General features: G+C 29.4%; 1 protein-coding gene across 2 annotated transcripts in view; it reads right to left on the bottom strand.

The window, feature by feature from the left end:
• The window catches only part of LOC100206895 (threonine--tRNA ligase 1, cytoplasmic), a 52,490-nt gene that overhangs the window by 23,051 nt on the left and 13,828 nt on the right, over window positions 1-15,611 (bottom strand). For both annotated transcript variants that reach the window (XM_065815099.1, XM_065815098.1), the window contains exons 3-4: window positions 4,784-4,883; window positions 4,589-4,622 (exon numbers count right to left, since the gene is read on the bottom strand). In XM_065815099.1, coding sequence (XP_065671171.1) covers window positions 4,589-4,622; window positions 4,784-4,883 — 134 coding nt within the window. The remainder of the gene's footprint in view (window positions 1-4,588; window positions 4,623-4,783; window positions 4,884-15,611) is intronic.

Genomic DNA, 15,611 nt, shown 5'->3' with positions numbered 1-15,611 from the left:
ACCTTTTTACAATTGTTTCTAGAAGTAATAAACAGACGTCTGTTTTCTGGGGAATTATTTTGCTGATAAATATGGAAGTAACAGTTTCGATTGGCAATCGCAGCAGCACAGTGTGAGGAAAACCATGGAGGAGAGTAAGGTTTGACCTGGAATCGTCGAGAGGGAATAAAAGATTCCATGCCAGCCTGAATCCACGAAGTTATGTAAGAAGCACATTTGTCGACAGGAAGTTGAAAGATTTCTACCCAAGGGCCATCACGAAGAAAATCACAGAAAGAATCCCAGTCAGCTTTACTGTAGTTGTAAGAGGTTCGATAATAGGAGTATTCAGGTGATGAAGAAGAATGAGATATTAGTTTTAAAGAGATCAAACTGTGATCAGAAGCACCTAAGGGTGAATGTGGAGAAACTGAGCACTGACTAGGATCAGAAACAAGACATAGGTCGAGTAGAGAAGGTAAATGATTAAGGTTGTCAGGAAAACGAGTTGGAAAGTTGAGTATTTGAGTTAGGGATTGAGAAAGGCAAAAGTTGTGGGCTTTAATGCCTGCAGAGTCACTGACACTAGAGCCAAGCCATTCAGAGTGGTGAGCATTAAAGTCACCAACAACAACTATATTAGCTGATAGATAAAGAGAGAGGGCTCGGTCAATATGATCAGAAATAATGTCAAAAAGAGTACAGTCTTGAGATGAAGGAGAGCGATATAGAACAAAGAGAAAGGCGATAGAGTAAAGTGGTGCTAAACGAAAGCACATGAAAGAATAGTCTGTGGATTCAAACCTAGTTTCACAACAAATGGGTGAATTCTTACGAATGTAAATGCCGAGGCCAAGCATGTGACTATTGGAGTCTTTACGAATTAAAGGAAGATAACCATCGATACTAAGATCACAAGATGGAACAGCCGAACTCAAATTAGTCTCACAAAGAGCAAGTAGGTCTGGTGAACTTTGCAAGAGATAAGACTCAACAGAACAAAAGTTACTTCAAAGACCACGAATATTAGTGAATGATAGGTTTAGAGAACTTGGTGATGATGATGTTTTTTTGTGTTTTATAGTTTTTGGTACTTTATTCATTTTTAAATTAGATTGAATAACTTGACCCAAAGCATAGATAGTACTCAGAACACCGTTTAATAGCCCAAGCAATTGCTAAATTATAGTTAATTAAGTTGTATTTTTAAAAAATATAGTTAATTTAAGTTGTATTTTGATATAAGGCTTGATGACCAACAAAAAAGAGGGCTTCACATACTGCGTGCTGTATTTGCAAAGAGAGTCTTCAAGGTTTGACAAAAAGAAAAGAAAAAGAAAAGGTTTACTTTTTGGAATCCTAATGGTATGGAGAGAATCACTAAACCTTATTGACGATTGCTATTGCAAAAAAAAGCTTGTTCCAACATTTCTTTTGCTATTAGACCAATTCAACATTCTGAAAAGATTCTAGTTATAATTTTTCAAGGTTTTTTTTTTTTCAGAAGATAAACAAAACATTCTGCTACAGAAACAGAAGAATTAATATCAGATTTGGAAAACTTCTTCTCTAATGCAAAACATTTAAAATTGCCTCAGATAATTTAGTCAGATAAAACTAATTGACTAGCGTTTCAATTAAAGTATAAGATCTTGAGAGCAAAAGTTTTCTAATTTAGAACCAGAGAGAAAACATGTGTCAACTGTTTTTCAGAAGTTCATTAATGTGTTTTCTGTAATGATATTTCAGGTCACCTATTACATTTAGGTATTTTTGTATATAATCTAACAGAATGGAGACAGTTTATCGATATCTCAAAGTGAAACCTTAAATGTGTTCTTTTGCGCAATGCCAATATTTTTGGTTCTGTACCAATCAAACATTCTGTTTATTTGCAAGAGACTTACCATGACATTCAAATGATGCATAATTTTATTAAATATCCAGAACACAACTGGATTATTTAAGTAGACCCAAAAATGGTTAACTTATTCCGTAGTAAGCTTGGTTTTATTATATTTCCAAGTTATCTCTGCATGTGGTATAATCAAGCCAGAAAGCAACGGTGGATACAAAAAGATTGGACAGTTTACAACACTCTCACATTGGGCATGCTAGTTTATGTAAATGAACCAATTGTTAGCGTAAATAAAATAGTTTTTACAAAACTCCATCTTAAAATTGCTTTCATGAAACAATTTGTTAAAGCACTGAAAACTGATAGTTTTTGCTTTCAACATATAGTAAAAACATTGTCAGGTTTGTCATTAAAGAAAAAAAAAAGCAGGAATTTTTGATGGGCCAAAAATTTGATACCTTATAAATGTTAAAAATGATTTAATTTGTAAAAGCAATGAATTGCAAGGAAAAAAATGCTTGGTTGTTGTTCGTGGATGTTGTAAAAAACTTTCTTGGAAATAATAAACCTGAAAACTATGCAGATTTAACTGATAGTTAAAAATTGTTAAAAGCTATATATGATCTTGAATGTAAAAGGTAAAAAATGTAAAATAAAACTTCTTTATATAAATAGTCATCTTGAACAGTTTCTTGAAAATCTTTGAGATATGAGTGAAGAACAAGGAGAGAAATTCCTTAAAGATCTTAAGACAATTGAAGATTGTTACCATAGTTGTTGGGACAAACTCATGATGGCAGACTACAACTATTGGACCATCCATTGAGATAACTGGGAAATGTTTATAAAAGAAAGAGCAATAAACAAAAGTTTTTTAATGAATAAATAACTTTAATTAAACATTCTGTAACCATTTGTAAAACTAATTTGTACATTAATTTTTTTGCCACCTTACAGAAATATTTTAAAAACTTTTGTGACCCACATTACTTTTGAAAAATAAAAAAAACTGTCTATTGTAAAAAATCTGCCATAAAAATCTGATGTCAGATTTAAATTCAGCATATTAAAATTAAGAGGAGAAAAAAAATGTCAAAATTAATGCAATAAATTTTTTTGTTAATGTGCGTTATTTAAAAATTATAGCAAGATTAGTTTGTGAAACGGTCAAAGAAAAAAATGAAACAAAAAGATTAAACTATTAGCATTAATAAAATTAATAAACTCTTCATACAAAAATCAATGATTTAAAAAATAATGAAAACGAAAAGCGTTTAAAAATTTTTTTAAAAAATGTAAAAAAAAAATAATTTTAATATTTTTTTAAAACAGATTTAATAAACTTTCATGATGATAGAACTTGTGAAGAATAGTATTTTTGCAACAAGTCATGGAAAAAATTCATTTGATGGCATAGGATGACTTGCAGCAAAAACAAGAAAACAAGTCTACATAACAACTAAATACTATTTGTCAATAAAATCTTTATAAGGTATACTTGAAAATTAATAGGGATAACAATCCACATTAAAAATGCTTAGCTTGCAAACGATATTCTAATTCTAAAAGATCTCCAAGAACACACTTGCATCAGTCTGTATCATGTAGTTGTGGCAAGTCAGTAATGCAATATATCTTAGTGATACATGTTTGACAACAATTAATGCAGCTAAAAATAAAGTTTTTGACTTCAAAAAAAAAAAAAAAAATTGATTTATGCATTTAAAAACTAAATGAAATTTAGTTTAGTCTTTTAGGTATGTAAAGTTTAGTTCCTTTCTATTTGTGTATAACTGGACTTTAAATATAATCTTGTTTTATTACTTTTCCAGGCTCCTATCAAAATAATTTTTCTTCAAAACCTAATTTAAAGCCATTATAACCATACAAAATATAACATGTTTAAAAGTTTAATATACCAAACAATCCACAGAACATTGAACCAACCTCAAACTTTTTATTTTGGGGGAAGGGGGGGGGGGAAGGAGGTGCAGTATGGGGTGAGATGGATAAATATTAGTAACAAAGCATGTGGGCATGTTACAAGTTAGAGATTTTAACACTATTATAAACATATATGATAAACTTCAAAGTGCAATGATGCAGACCATAAAAAAAACTGCAACACTATAAACATTTTATGTACGAAAACTTATTTATATATATGCAATTTCATTTTATAATTTGTAATCTCTTTTGATATTATTTTCTTTAAATAACTTTTTTTAATTGTTTTTTGATATTATTTTATGTGATGGGTACATATATATTTAGCCAATTAAAATAACAATAAAATATTAATTTATAAGCCATTTATAGTCATTAATAAAAAAACTTAATTAACTTAATTAAACTGATAAAAAAGACAATAAAATACAGTATGCAAAGAATATAATATATAATACAATATTTTTTAACAATGTCAAAGCTAAGTTACATTTCATATAATAGAGCATAAGAAAATGTCATCAAGTTTCCAATTAATATATTTTTTGGACACAAATATGAACATAACTACTGAGTATAATGTTTACAGCACCATGATCTGTAAAAAAGTAGCTAACTTCTAAAAACAACTTTTGTCATACCTAACCTCCTTGGGCCAGGACTTCTAGAGACTAAACAGTTTCCTGCTTTGCATTGTTAACCAATATTTCCTTATTACGTTATACAAAGCACTTTACATATGTTATAACAAAGAATATAAAAGAATATAAAGAGTATAATATTATTTCTTTATTAACCTATTACCTTGGCAATTACAGCGTTGTCAGCTAAACCTTGGCTAAAATAAAATTTTGTTTTTATTATAGCTTTACATTTACTTTTTTTGTTTAAATTTTCTATTTATTTCACTTAACAACTTTTTAATAAAAAAATAAAATAAGATAACTGATTGAATTAATTTATTCATTGCTTATTTTAAATTAAAAAAAAATATTTTACCTTATTCCTTGAGCAATATGATAAGGTGTTGATTGCCATGCGAGTCCATCAATTTCCTTTCCATCAAGCAGTACTATTTTTATTGGTGATTTTTCTTTAGCTTTAATGAAGTAAATAAACAAGCATAAATTTATCAAGAACAATTTTTAAATCTATGCATATATATATATATATATATATATATATATATATATATATATATATATATATATATATATATATGTATATATATATATATATATATATATATATACATTTATATACAAATATATATACATACATATACATACATATACATATATATATATATATATATATATATATATATATATATATATATATATATATATATATATATATATATATATATATATATATATATATATATATATATATATATATATATATATTAAACATCTTTGCTTCCAACAAGGCTGCAAGCAACCACTAATTAAAATTGGAAGTTGCTGGAAGAGAAAAGATGAAGATTGTAGAGCAAGATAACGATTGACAGACGAATTAAAGGATTGCAAATTATATGAATCAAGATGAAGGAAGCGAATTCCAAAGAAATGATGTTCAAGGAAAAAACTAGACGAATAAGAGTTTTTGGAGCACTTAGGAACAGTCACAGAAAAAAGATGAGACTTAATTGAATGACAAGTAACAAGAGAATGAATTTTAGTATATGGCACAAGAGCTCTTTGTGATAATGGTTGGAGGTTGGCTGCAAGAGCAGGTCCAATACATATACAGACAGATATATATATATATATATATATATATATATATATATATATATATATATATATATATATATATATATATATATTATATATATATATATATATATGTATATGTATATATATATATATATATATATATATGTATATGTATATATATATATATATATATATATATATATATATATATATACATATATATATATATATATATGTATATATATATATATATGTATATATATATATATATATATATACTCTTGCTTAGTTGTCTTTTTTACTATAAAAAGTAAACTTAATTATTATTTTTTAAATTAATTTAGAAAACCGGAAAAAGAGTAACAACTTTAGAAAAGTTTTTTTTTTAATTGATAGATTTCCTGCTCAAACCAAAACTGTCAGTCGATGCAGCAGCATTCCTTGCATGTTTACCTATTTGTCAGTTGATGTAGATGCACTCTTGCTTGTTTACCAATGTTTTAATTGATGTATCAGCAATCCTTGCATGTTTTACCAATTTGTTAGTTGATGTAGCAACACTCTTCACATGTTCTACCTATTTTTCAGTCAATGTATATAAAAAAAAATTAAAAAGTGTTTAGAATGTTTTTATCTTCTTTAAAAAAATAAAAACATTCTAAATGTTTTGAAAAACATTCTAGTCTATTAATTTGCATTTTTGTGGTTTTTTAAAAAACAATAAAACTCAATTGAAGAGCTTAGTGTTGAAAGTATTCAAGTTACCAAGTAAATATTTCAAGAAAATCTATTTAAGGGTAATTCCATGTAAAAGTGGGACAAAAAATTGAAAATTTTTCTGTCACCCTCTCAGATTACTTTCTAATTTTAACTAGTGGTACCTACTAATGTAACATGAAAAAATGTAAAGTTTGAGCTCCCTAATCCCAACGGTTCAAAAGTTATGACATTTTAAAATTCAGCCTAAAATGCTCTATTTTTTTCCACATCCACCATTATGGACTTTGTAGTAATACTTTTTAATGAATAATTTAAGATCTTGTGGAAGAATGTGGCTTAAAATTGGTACCTGACCAGTTTTGATGGTGCTGAATTCAAAAATGTAGAGAAATTAATGAAATTTAAATTTTTTGATAGCTATTTTTTGATTTTAAAATGGTTAATCAAACTTTTTGTTTTGTTACCATAGGTTGCACTTTCATCAACTCTTAGAGTTGCTTAAGTCTCACGAATTCAAATTTTTTTTCTTATTGGTGTAGGTGATCCTAGGCTATATAGGCTTATAATAATTTAGATAGGTTTATAATAATTTAGGCTTATAATAATTTAGGCTAGTAATAGGCTTATAATAATTTAGATATTTAATTTTTAAGCTTATACAAAAAATTCTTTATTTGGACTCAAATTCTGTATCGTAGATTTTTTAGCAATAATTTATGTGTAAATAATTTAAGTTTTAGTGGAAGAAACTGACTGAAAATTGGTACCTGACCATTTTTGAAGATGCTTAATCCAAAGTAGAAAAGAAAATAACCTAATTCAAAATGTTTGATAACTGTTTTTTACTTCAACATGGTCAAAAATTACTTTACCATAAAACGGGGTAACGCTTTCTCTAATTCCTTGAGTTTCCTTACTCTTATGGATACAGTTGTAATGTATAAAAAAAGTATTTTGGGGTTGGTTTTGATACATAAATAAGGTTTTGTGAAGTGAATTGTTATGTAAAAATATAGTTTTGCAATATCTGCTGTGATGTATAAATATAGTTTTGTGACGCCAGTTATGTCATATAAATATTGTTTTGAAAAAGCAGTTGTATATACATAAAAACTATTTTAATTTTAGATTAAATAATCAATGAGTCTTATTTGGTAATTCAGTTTCTTAGTAATGGCAAACAGCCATCAGCGCTCCATTGGAATCAAGCTAGAAAGTGAATGTCATCTTGTAACATATACATCCTTGTTTAGAATCGAATAATTTGAAGATATCCCTAAATATGAAAGAGAAATATTAATGTGGAGGACTGCACTATCTATAATCAAAATCTATTCAATACTTTTAACAAAGTTATAAAAGGTATTTACATTAATCACAAGTTATAATTTTGTGAAAGTGTTGTGAGTTACAATAACGAAATTCTTTGCAGCTAAATTCTATTTTAATAATATTTAGCCTTACTTATAGTTGACTTCTGAAAGTGCACGATTAAATGCCATACAACTTTAAATGATTTTATTAACATTTTTATACATATTAAAAAAGATCTTCCCTTTTTAAGGCAGTCTTCGTAAAATCAACTTGGATACAGCAAAGTAAATGCAGCAAAGGCAAATTTGTAGTGCCAAGTGAAAAGCTTTGTCCACAATGCAGACATAAATTAGCATCAAGTGAAGAATCAGAAGAAAATGAGACAGATAAATTTACCAGAAGATAATATGGAAAAAGAAATTATACTGGAATCAGCAAGATCATTACTCGACAGTACCTTTTGTGAACTTGAAGTGTCTCTTCTAAAAGTCGATTTACCCAAAACCTCTAAAAAGCCTTCACTTGGAAAGAGAACGAGAAAGCAAGTTGAAGAAGCAGTTATTAATAAATTTCCAACTGCTCTGAATGTCACTGAAACTAATCTAGTTGTACCAAACAACAATGAAATTCTAAAGGAAGTTCAAACCAAAGCTGGGAATCTAGACTTCCTTGTTTAATGCCTGCAAGAAAAACCCAAAATTTCTAACAGAAGGCAGCAACTTCAAATTTTGACATTGACCCCAAAATCTTGGCTTATCAGAAGAGCAGCAAAAGATTTTTCAGTTTCCAAATACAAAATTCAAAATGCAAAGTTATCACGCGACCAAAAAGGCATCATACCCAATGTGGCTGAACGGCACCAAATCAGCAAAGATGTTATAGAACTTGTAAAGCTTTTTCACTGCAACAATGAGTATTTAAGGCAAATGCCAGGAAAAAAGGACTGTAAGTGTAAGAAAAAAAAAATACATGTCAAAAAAATTGATTTTGTGTAACTTGGAGCTCAATGTGTCAATTAGGATAAAGTACCCAGACTATAAAATTGGATTTTCTAAATTTTGCAGTCTTCGACCTAAATGGTGCATTCTTGCTGGTCCAAAAGGTACACATTTCGTTTGTGTGTGTACAATACACCAAAATGTTAAATTAATGTTGAGTGCTGTAGGCCTTGAAACATCTTACCATGAAATCATTAAAAAAATTTGTCTGCAGCAAAAAATTGAAAGTTTGCATGATTTACTGATGCAATAGTTGTCCTGGCATAAAAGCTGCCCAAAAATATTTCTATCAGTATCTCATACAAAATGATGATCCAAAAGAGCACGATGACAGTGATGAAAATGAACAGTCAGTGGATTTTAAACAGTGGACAATGACAGATAGAACTGAACGATTAACAATAAAACTTCCATTAAATGAATTCATCGAGCTCCTGTGTGAAAAACTTAATAAAATTACTTCTCATTCATTTATAGCAAAATCACAATCTAGCTATCTAAAGCATCTCAAAGAAACAATTAGTATTGATGAGGCTATTGTACTGGCCGATTTTGCATAGAATTACACTTTTGTAGTACAAGAGGAGATACAGAGTTACCATTGGAGCAAGACTCAATGTTCTCTTCATCCAGTTGTCATCTACTACAAGAAAATGAAATTGGAAATATCTTCTTTTTGTGTAATTTCAGATGATTTGAATCATGATGTTGCAATTATGAATGAAGTTATGCATAAAACCATTTATCATATAAAAATCATATAAAAACTTATCTTTGTCCCACAATTACAAAAATTCATTATTTTTCTGATGGCTGGGCAAGGCAATATAAAAACTGCAAATATTTTTACAATTTATGTCACCATGCTCAAGATTTTTTTCTTCATTACATTTGGAATTTTTTTGCAACAAGCCATGGCAAATCTCCATGTGATGGAATAGGTGGCACTGTTAAAAGGCTTGTAGCAACTGCTAGCTAGCTTGAGTCCAACTGAAGGTTAAATACTGTCTTCTTAAGAAATGTTTGAACACTGTCTAAAGTCACTGTTCCTGGGACAAGAAGTTTTCATCAATTTAGGCCTTCTTCTCATTCAATGATAAAAATGATAAGTGTATCAGATGATGATGATTTTGCTCTAAAATTTGAATTCCTCAATAAACAAAAATTTAAAACAATTAAAACTGACTGTGTTATAATGTCACAATACCTATTTTGCAAATATGACAAACTTTACTGGCTTGGTATGGTTGCTGAAGTTGATAAAGAGAATGATGATCTTATGGTAAAGTTTATACATCCACATTATCCAAGTCGTTCATACTACTGGCCAAAGCTGGATGTTAATTGCTGGGTGCCAAGAATAAATGTCATTTTTCTTGTTATAACACTGTCAACATCTTCTTGGCATCAGTACCACATCTCAAATGAAGATGAAACTCTATTTGAACCAGGGTTGGCAAAAACCCAACCTAGCTGGGTTTTTGGGTTTTTGCTCAAGTTTGATATAAACCTTTAGTAACAAATTTAAAAATATCTTAACAACTTTTTTATAGTTTATAATATAATATAATAAAGCTATTTTTCATTTTTACAGGTATACTTTCTTATACAAAAGCTTAGTTAATAATCAGATTGCATTTTTTTATAGTATAAATCTATCTTTAAATAAAGTTATTTTTTTTAGTTAAATTTAAAATATAAGTAGATAATACTTCTTCAACATGCCAAAGTATCATTCAGGGAGAAGAAATAAGGCTAGTGAGTGGAATGAAGTGACCATATTAAGTGATCAACCAAATAGAGTAATTTGTAATTATTACAAAGTGAGCATAATTAAAAAAATAGAGATAGTTAAGATCCATTTGGCTAAATGCAGAAGAAAGAATAAAGGAAGCGCTAATAATTCTGCTGAAGTATTAAGTGATATATCAGTTTTAGAGGCAAAGCCATCTACATCTGCAGCATCAAGTAAGTCTAACCTGTCCAATGATAATGAGCAAGATTGCTTAAGCTTTATTAGTGATTCTCCTTATTCGTCAATTATTCAGTCAACTGCAATGACGATGCAAAGGTAAACAACCATTTCTAAATTTGTTACTATAACAACAAGCAATCAGAAAGACGAACTGGATTTACAAGTTGCAAGATTTTTCTTTTCAGCAAATATACCATTCAGTTTAGTAGAAAATCTTGAATTTAACAAGCTGTTTATAAAACTTAGACCTATATATGAGCCACCAAATGGAAAACAGATATCTTCAGAACTCTTAGTAAAGATAAATGAAGAAGTAATCAATTTAATGAAAAATAATCTTGCTGATGATTGTGCTGTTACCCTAATTCAAGACGGTTGGAGTATATTCAGTAATGTTCCTATAATTGCTCATAGCATCCATAATGGAAATAAACCCTATCTCATTTCTGCAATTGACACTGGAAGCCAATCAAAAACAGCAGAATATTGCACTCAAGCTGCTAAGGATGCAATCAAAATTGCTAAAGAAATATTCAATAAAGATTTAAGTGTTAAATGTTTAGCTGTTTTATTTAATGTGTGTATATATATATATATGTATTTAATTTTTTATTTAGGTATTTGCTGTATGCACTGACAAAGCAAATAAAATGTCTAAAATGAGAAAACTTTTGCAGGCTTCTGAAGCCACTAAGTTGATAACATATGGTTGCTCTGCTCATTATTTAAATTTGGTTGAAAAGGATGTCTCTATATATAGTCTCTGGTAAAGCATATTATAGCAATTCATAAATATTTTTGTAATCATCACCAACCACACGTATGTATTGAATTCTAGATTGTTATTTACTTATTGATCATATTCAATAATACAATACTATGAAATAAAACAGCTGCGTTAATGATATAAGCCTAATGATAATTATGACAAAAGAGATCCTAGCTTTATTTTAACAAAATTATTTTTTAATATTTCTTTGTTAAATTTTCTTGAACAAATGTATTATAGGGATGGTTATTTGAAAAAGGTGGACTGATGCCATAGCTACCCAATTATACTCACTGGAACTCCCAACTAGATTGTTTACAGACATACCTTTCTAATCATTCTCTGTATGTTGACATTAGAGGTGAGCATTAGACCAGTTCAAGAAAAATATTTTTTAATAATTAAGTGGCTAGATGTTTAAATGCTGTTAATTGATGAAAAAAAGTAAACCATTAAAGTCTCAAAGCATTATTCCAATATTTAGTAACAGTTCAATTAAGTTTACTTTTCAATGGGGTCCTAAATTTAAAAAAAAAAAATTCCTTAAAAGTAGGTCAACCTGGTACTTCAAAGAAGCAAAATAATATATAAATTTCAAAAATAATAATTGTTTTATAAAAAATAAATTAAAAAATTTTTATTTTTATTAAAAACTTGTAAAAATGTACTTTTTTTTATTTCTAGTTAAAAAACCATAGTTTTTGTGCAATTAAATTTAAAATAATAATTGTAGTATGAAATTATCATTTTTTTTTTGAAATTTTTATATAATTTCGCTACTTTTAAGACCCAACATGACATACTTTTGAAAAAATTTCTTTTTTCAAAATAATAGGGACCTGTTAAAAAGTAAAGTTAATTTTGCTGTCCCTAAAACACATTATTTAAGTTTGCAATTTTGAACTAATTTTCCTGACCACAAACCACATTAAATCAAAGGGTAGCCCAAATAAAGTTCAAAAATTATTATTTTTATATACAATTTTGAAATGGCCTATATGGAATCCATTGATCCTTCGTTAGGAAAACTAATTGACAATCTGTCAATACAGAGAGAAGCAATAAATTTATATGCACAACTAAAAATTGTTGGTGTTGCGTTAAATAAAGTTAATAAAGTTAGTAACTGGATGTATTAAATTTAATTATAATAAGTATATTAACACTACTTATATTAGGCACCATGCCATCATTAACTTTATTTACATAATTATCAGCAAAATTATTGTGTTTACTGTAGTTGCAGGCAGACGATACAACTTTGTCTGAGGCAGTTGAGATTTGGCAAAGCCTCATACATAATGAAAAATTGGCTTTGTAAAAAGATGATATTTTAAAGAGGTTTAAGAAAGCAACCGTTCCATGTCATTTTCTGGTCAATTTAACAGATCCAAAATATGAAGGTAACTAAACAATTGTAAAAAAATTAAAATATTGCATCTGATCAGTTTTAAATAAAAACAGAAGTAAAGTTTTTATTTAAGTTTACCACTCTTATAACTTTACTTATTTACTTAGAAAGAACATTGGATAGAAATTAAGAAGAAGAAGCCGAGGAATGGTTGAATAAAGTATATCCTGAATTTATGCCAGGCTACTATGCATTTAAACTAAAAGATGCTAATTGTTTCCCAACATATTTTTTCAACGATTGTGTAAAAAGCACAACATCAGCAACAAATTAGTGGAGAATTATAGAAATGAAGGAATCTAAGTCTTCCAAATTGCCTGCAAATTTTGCAAAACTTTTACGGCAGTTGCACACATGTTCAGCTAGTTCTGGATCCATTGAAAGATTTTTCTCATCTTTTGAGATTATTTGGAGCAAAATTAGGAATCGTTTAGGAAGAGAAAAAGCTGAAATGCTTGTACGAATTTACAGGCATTTAAAATCAAGATGCACAATTGCTGATGACTAAGTTGTTAGATAACTTTGTTTTAAATGTTTAAGTTTGAATATTATTGCTCCAAGTAAAATAAAATTCTCAATTATGATTTACTAAACTTCATATTTTGTTTTTATTAGAATAACCGTTGAGCAGCATCAAATCTTGTTTGTTAATGGAAATTGATTTATGAATAAAATAAATAAATAATAAAAAATTTAAGACCAAAAACCCATTAAGTTGGGTTTTTGGTGGGTTTTTCGTCTTGGGTTTTTGGGTACCAACCCTGATTTGAACAGCTTTTATCTTGTCAGTGAAAGTTTTATTAATATTTTACTTTCATTGTTTAAATGATATCAATTTCAGTAATATTGGGTTATTCTTTTTCATTATTATTTTTGAGCTTTTTTCAATAAAGCAAGTTTTTTATTATTTTTCAAAACAAATTTCATTTTAGTTTCTCATTTTTTAACACAACATTTGAGCAACCTAAAATTTGAGCAACCAATATTTTGAAACAATACTTAATTAAAAGATATTAAGTAATAATGTCAAGTTAAATTATTATAATTAATAAATAATGAAATTATATTTTCAATGTGATATATTAAAGGGGTATATGTGATATATTTAAGGGGTAATGTGATATGTGATATATTTAAGGGGTAAACAGTGTGTTTAAATTTAAGGGGTAAATTTAAGGGGTAAACAGGGGTAATGTGATATGTGATATATTTAAGGGGTAAACATATGTGATATATTTAAGGGGTAAACAGATTCTATTTGTTGACCAGCCTCGCACCCCTTCTTCATCTATTAGGCTGGCCCAGATGTATTTTTAATACATTGTTTCCAGTTTAGGATGTTAAATGCTGGATCTTCTTGACTCAATGCATGGTTTTGCTTGTGTCACTGTTTTTATGACTAGGCAACTCATTCTATTATCTCCTTATGAGGGTACAGCTCTAAAATTCAGTTTTATGGTTCTGAGGCCGGCTGGTAGTCAGGTTTCCCGAACTCTGTGGTAGCTCTCAGAGAGGCTGATTCCATCAACAGCTGAAAAATATCAAAGTATTAACAGTGCCATGTTGCGCATGGATGGTGTCCTTGTTTGTACTTTTGGTGTGCATTGCGGAGGCCACATTTAGAGCCCTTTGTTACGGCTTAAGGTTTATTAGTAGTAATGAGGCAATTGCTTGGGCTATTAAACGGTGTTCTGAGTACTATCTATGCTTTGAGTCAAGTTCTTCAATCTAATTTAAAAATGAATAAAGTACCAAAAACTATAAAGCACAAAAAATCATCATCATCATCAAGTTCTCTAAACCTTTCATTCACTAATATTCGTGGTCTTCGAAGTAACTTTTCTTCTGTTGAGTCTTATCTCTTGCAAAGTTCACCAGACCTACTTGCTCTTTGTGAGACTAATTTAAGTTCGGCTGTCTCATCTTGTAATCTTAGTGTTGATGGTTATCTTCCTCTGATTCGTAAAAACTCCAATAGTCACATACTTGGCCTGGGCATTTACATTCGTAAGAATTCACCCATTTGTCGTGAAACTAGGTTTGAATCCACAGACTATTCTTTCATGTGCTTTCGTTTAGCACCACTTCACTCTATTGTCTTTCTCTTTGTTCTATATCGCTCTCCTTCATCTCAAGACTGCACTCTTTTTGACATTATTTCTGATCATATTGACCGAGCCCTCTCTCTTTATCCATCAGCTAATATAGTTGTTGTTGGTGACTTTAATGCTCACCACTCTGAATGGCTTGGCTCTAGTGTCAGTGACTCTGCAGGCATTAAAGCCCACAACTTTTGCCTTTCTCAATCCCTAACTCAAATAGTCAACTTTCCAACTCGCTTTCCTGACAACCTTAATCATTTACCTTCTCTACTCGACCTATGTCTTGTTTCTGATCCTAGTCAGTGCTCAGTTTCTCCACATTCACCCTTAGGTGCTTCTGATCACAGTTTGATCTCTTTAAAACTAATATCTCATTCTTCTTCATCACCTGAATACTCCTATTATCGAACCTCTTACAACTACAGTAAAGCTGACTGGGATTCTTTCTGTGATTTTCTTCGTGATGGCCCTTGGGTAGAAATCTTTCAACTTCCTCTCGACAAGTGTGCTTCTTGCATAACTTCGTGGATTCAGGCTGGCATGGAATCTTTTATTCCCTGTCGACGATTCCAGGTCAAGCCTCACTCTCCTCAATGGTTTTCCTCACACTGTGCTGCTGCGATTGCCAATCGAAACCGTTACTTCCATATTTATCAGCAAAACAATTCCCCAGAAAACAGACGTCTGTTTATTACTGCTAGAAACAACTGTAAAAAGGTTTTGTCTAACGCCAAAATCCGCTATTCTCAGGTCATGAAATCTCGTATCTCATCTCAAAAATTAGGCTCTCGTGACTTCTGGAGAATCTTTAATAATA

Source organism: Hydra vulgaris, chromosome 13 (genome assembly GCF_038396675.1).
Source record: "Hydra vulgaris chromosome 13, alternate assembly HydraT2T_AEP".
NCBI classification, from domain to species: Eukaryota; Metazoa; Cnidaria; class Hydrozoa; order Anthoathecata; family Hydridae; genus Hydra; species Hydra vulgaris.
Note: the sequence above shows the minus strand (reverse complement) of the source record. Positions and strands in the feature narration are given on the sequence as shown.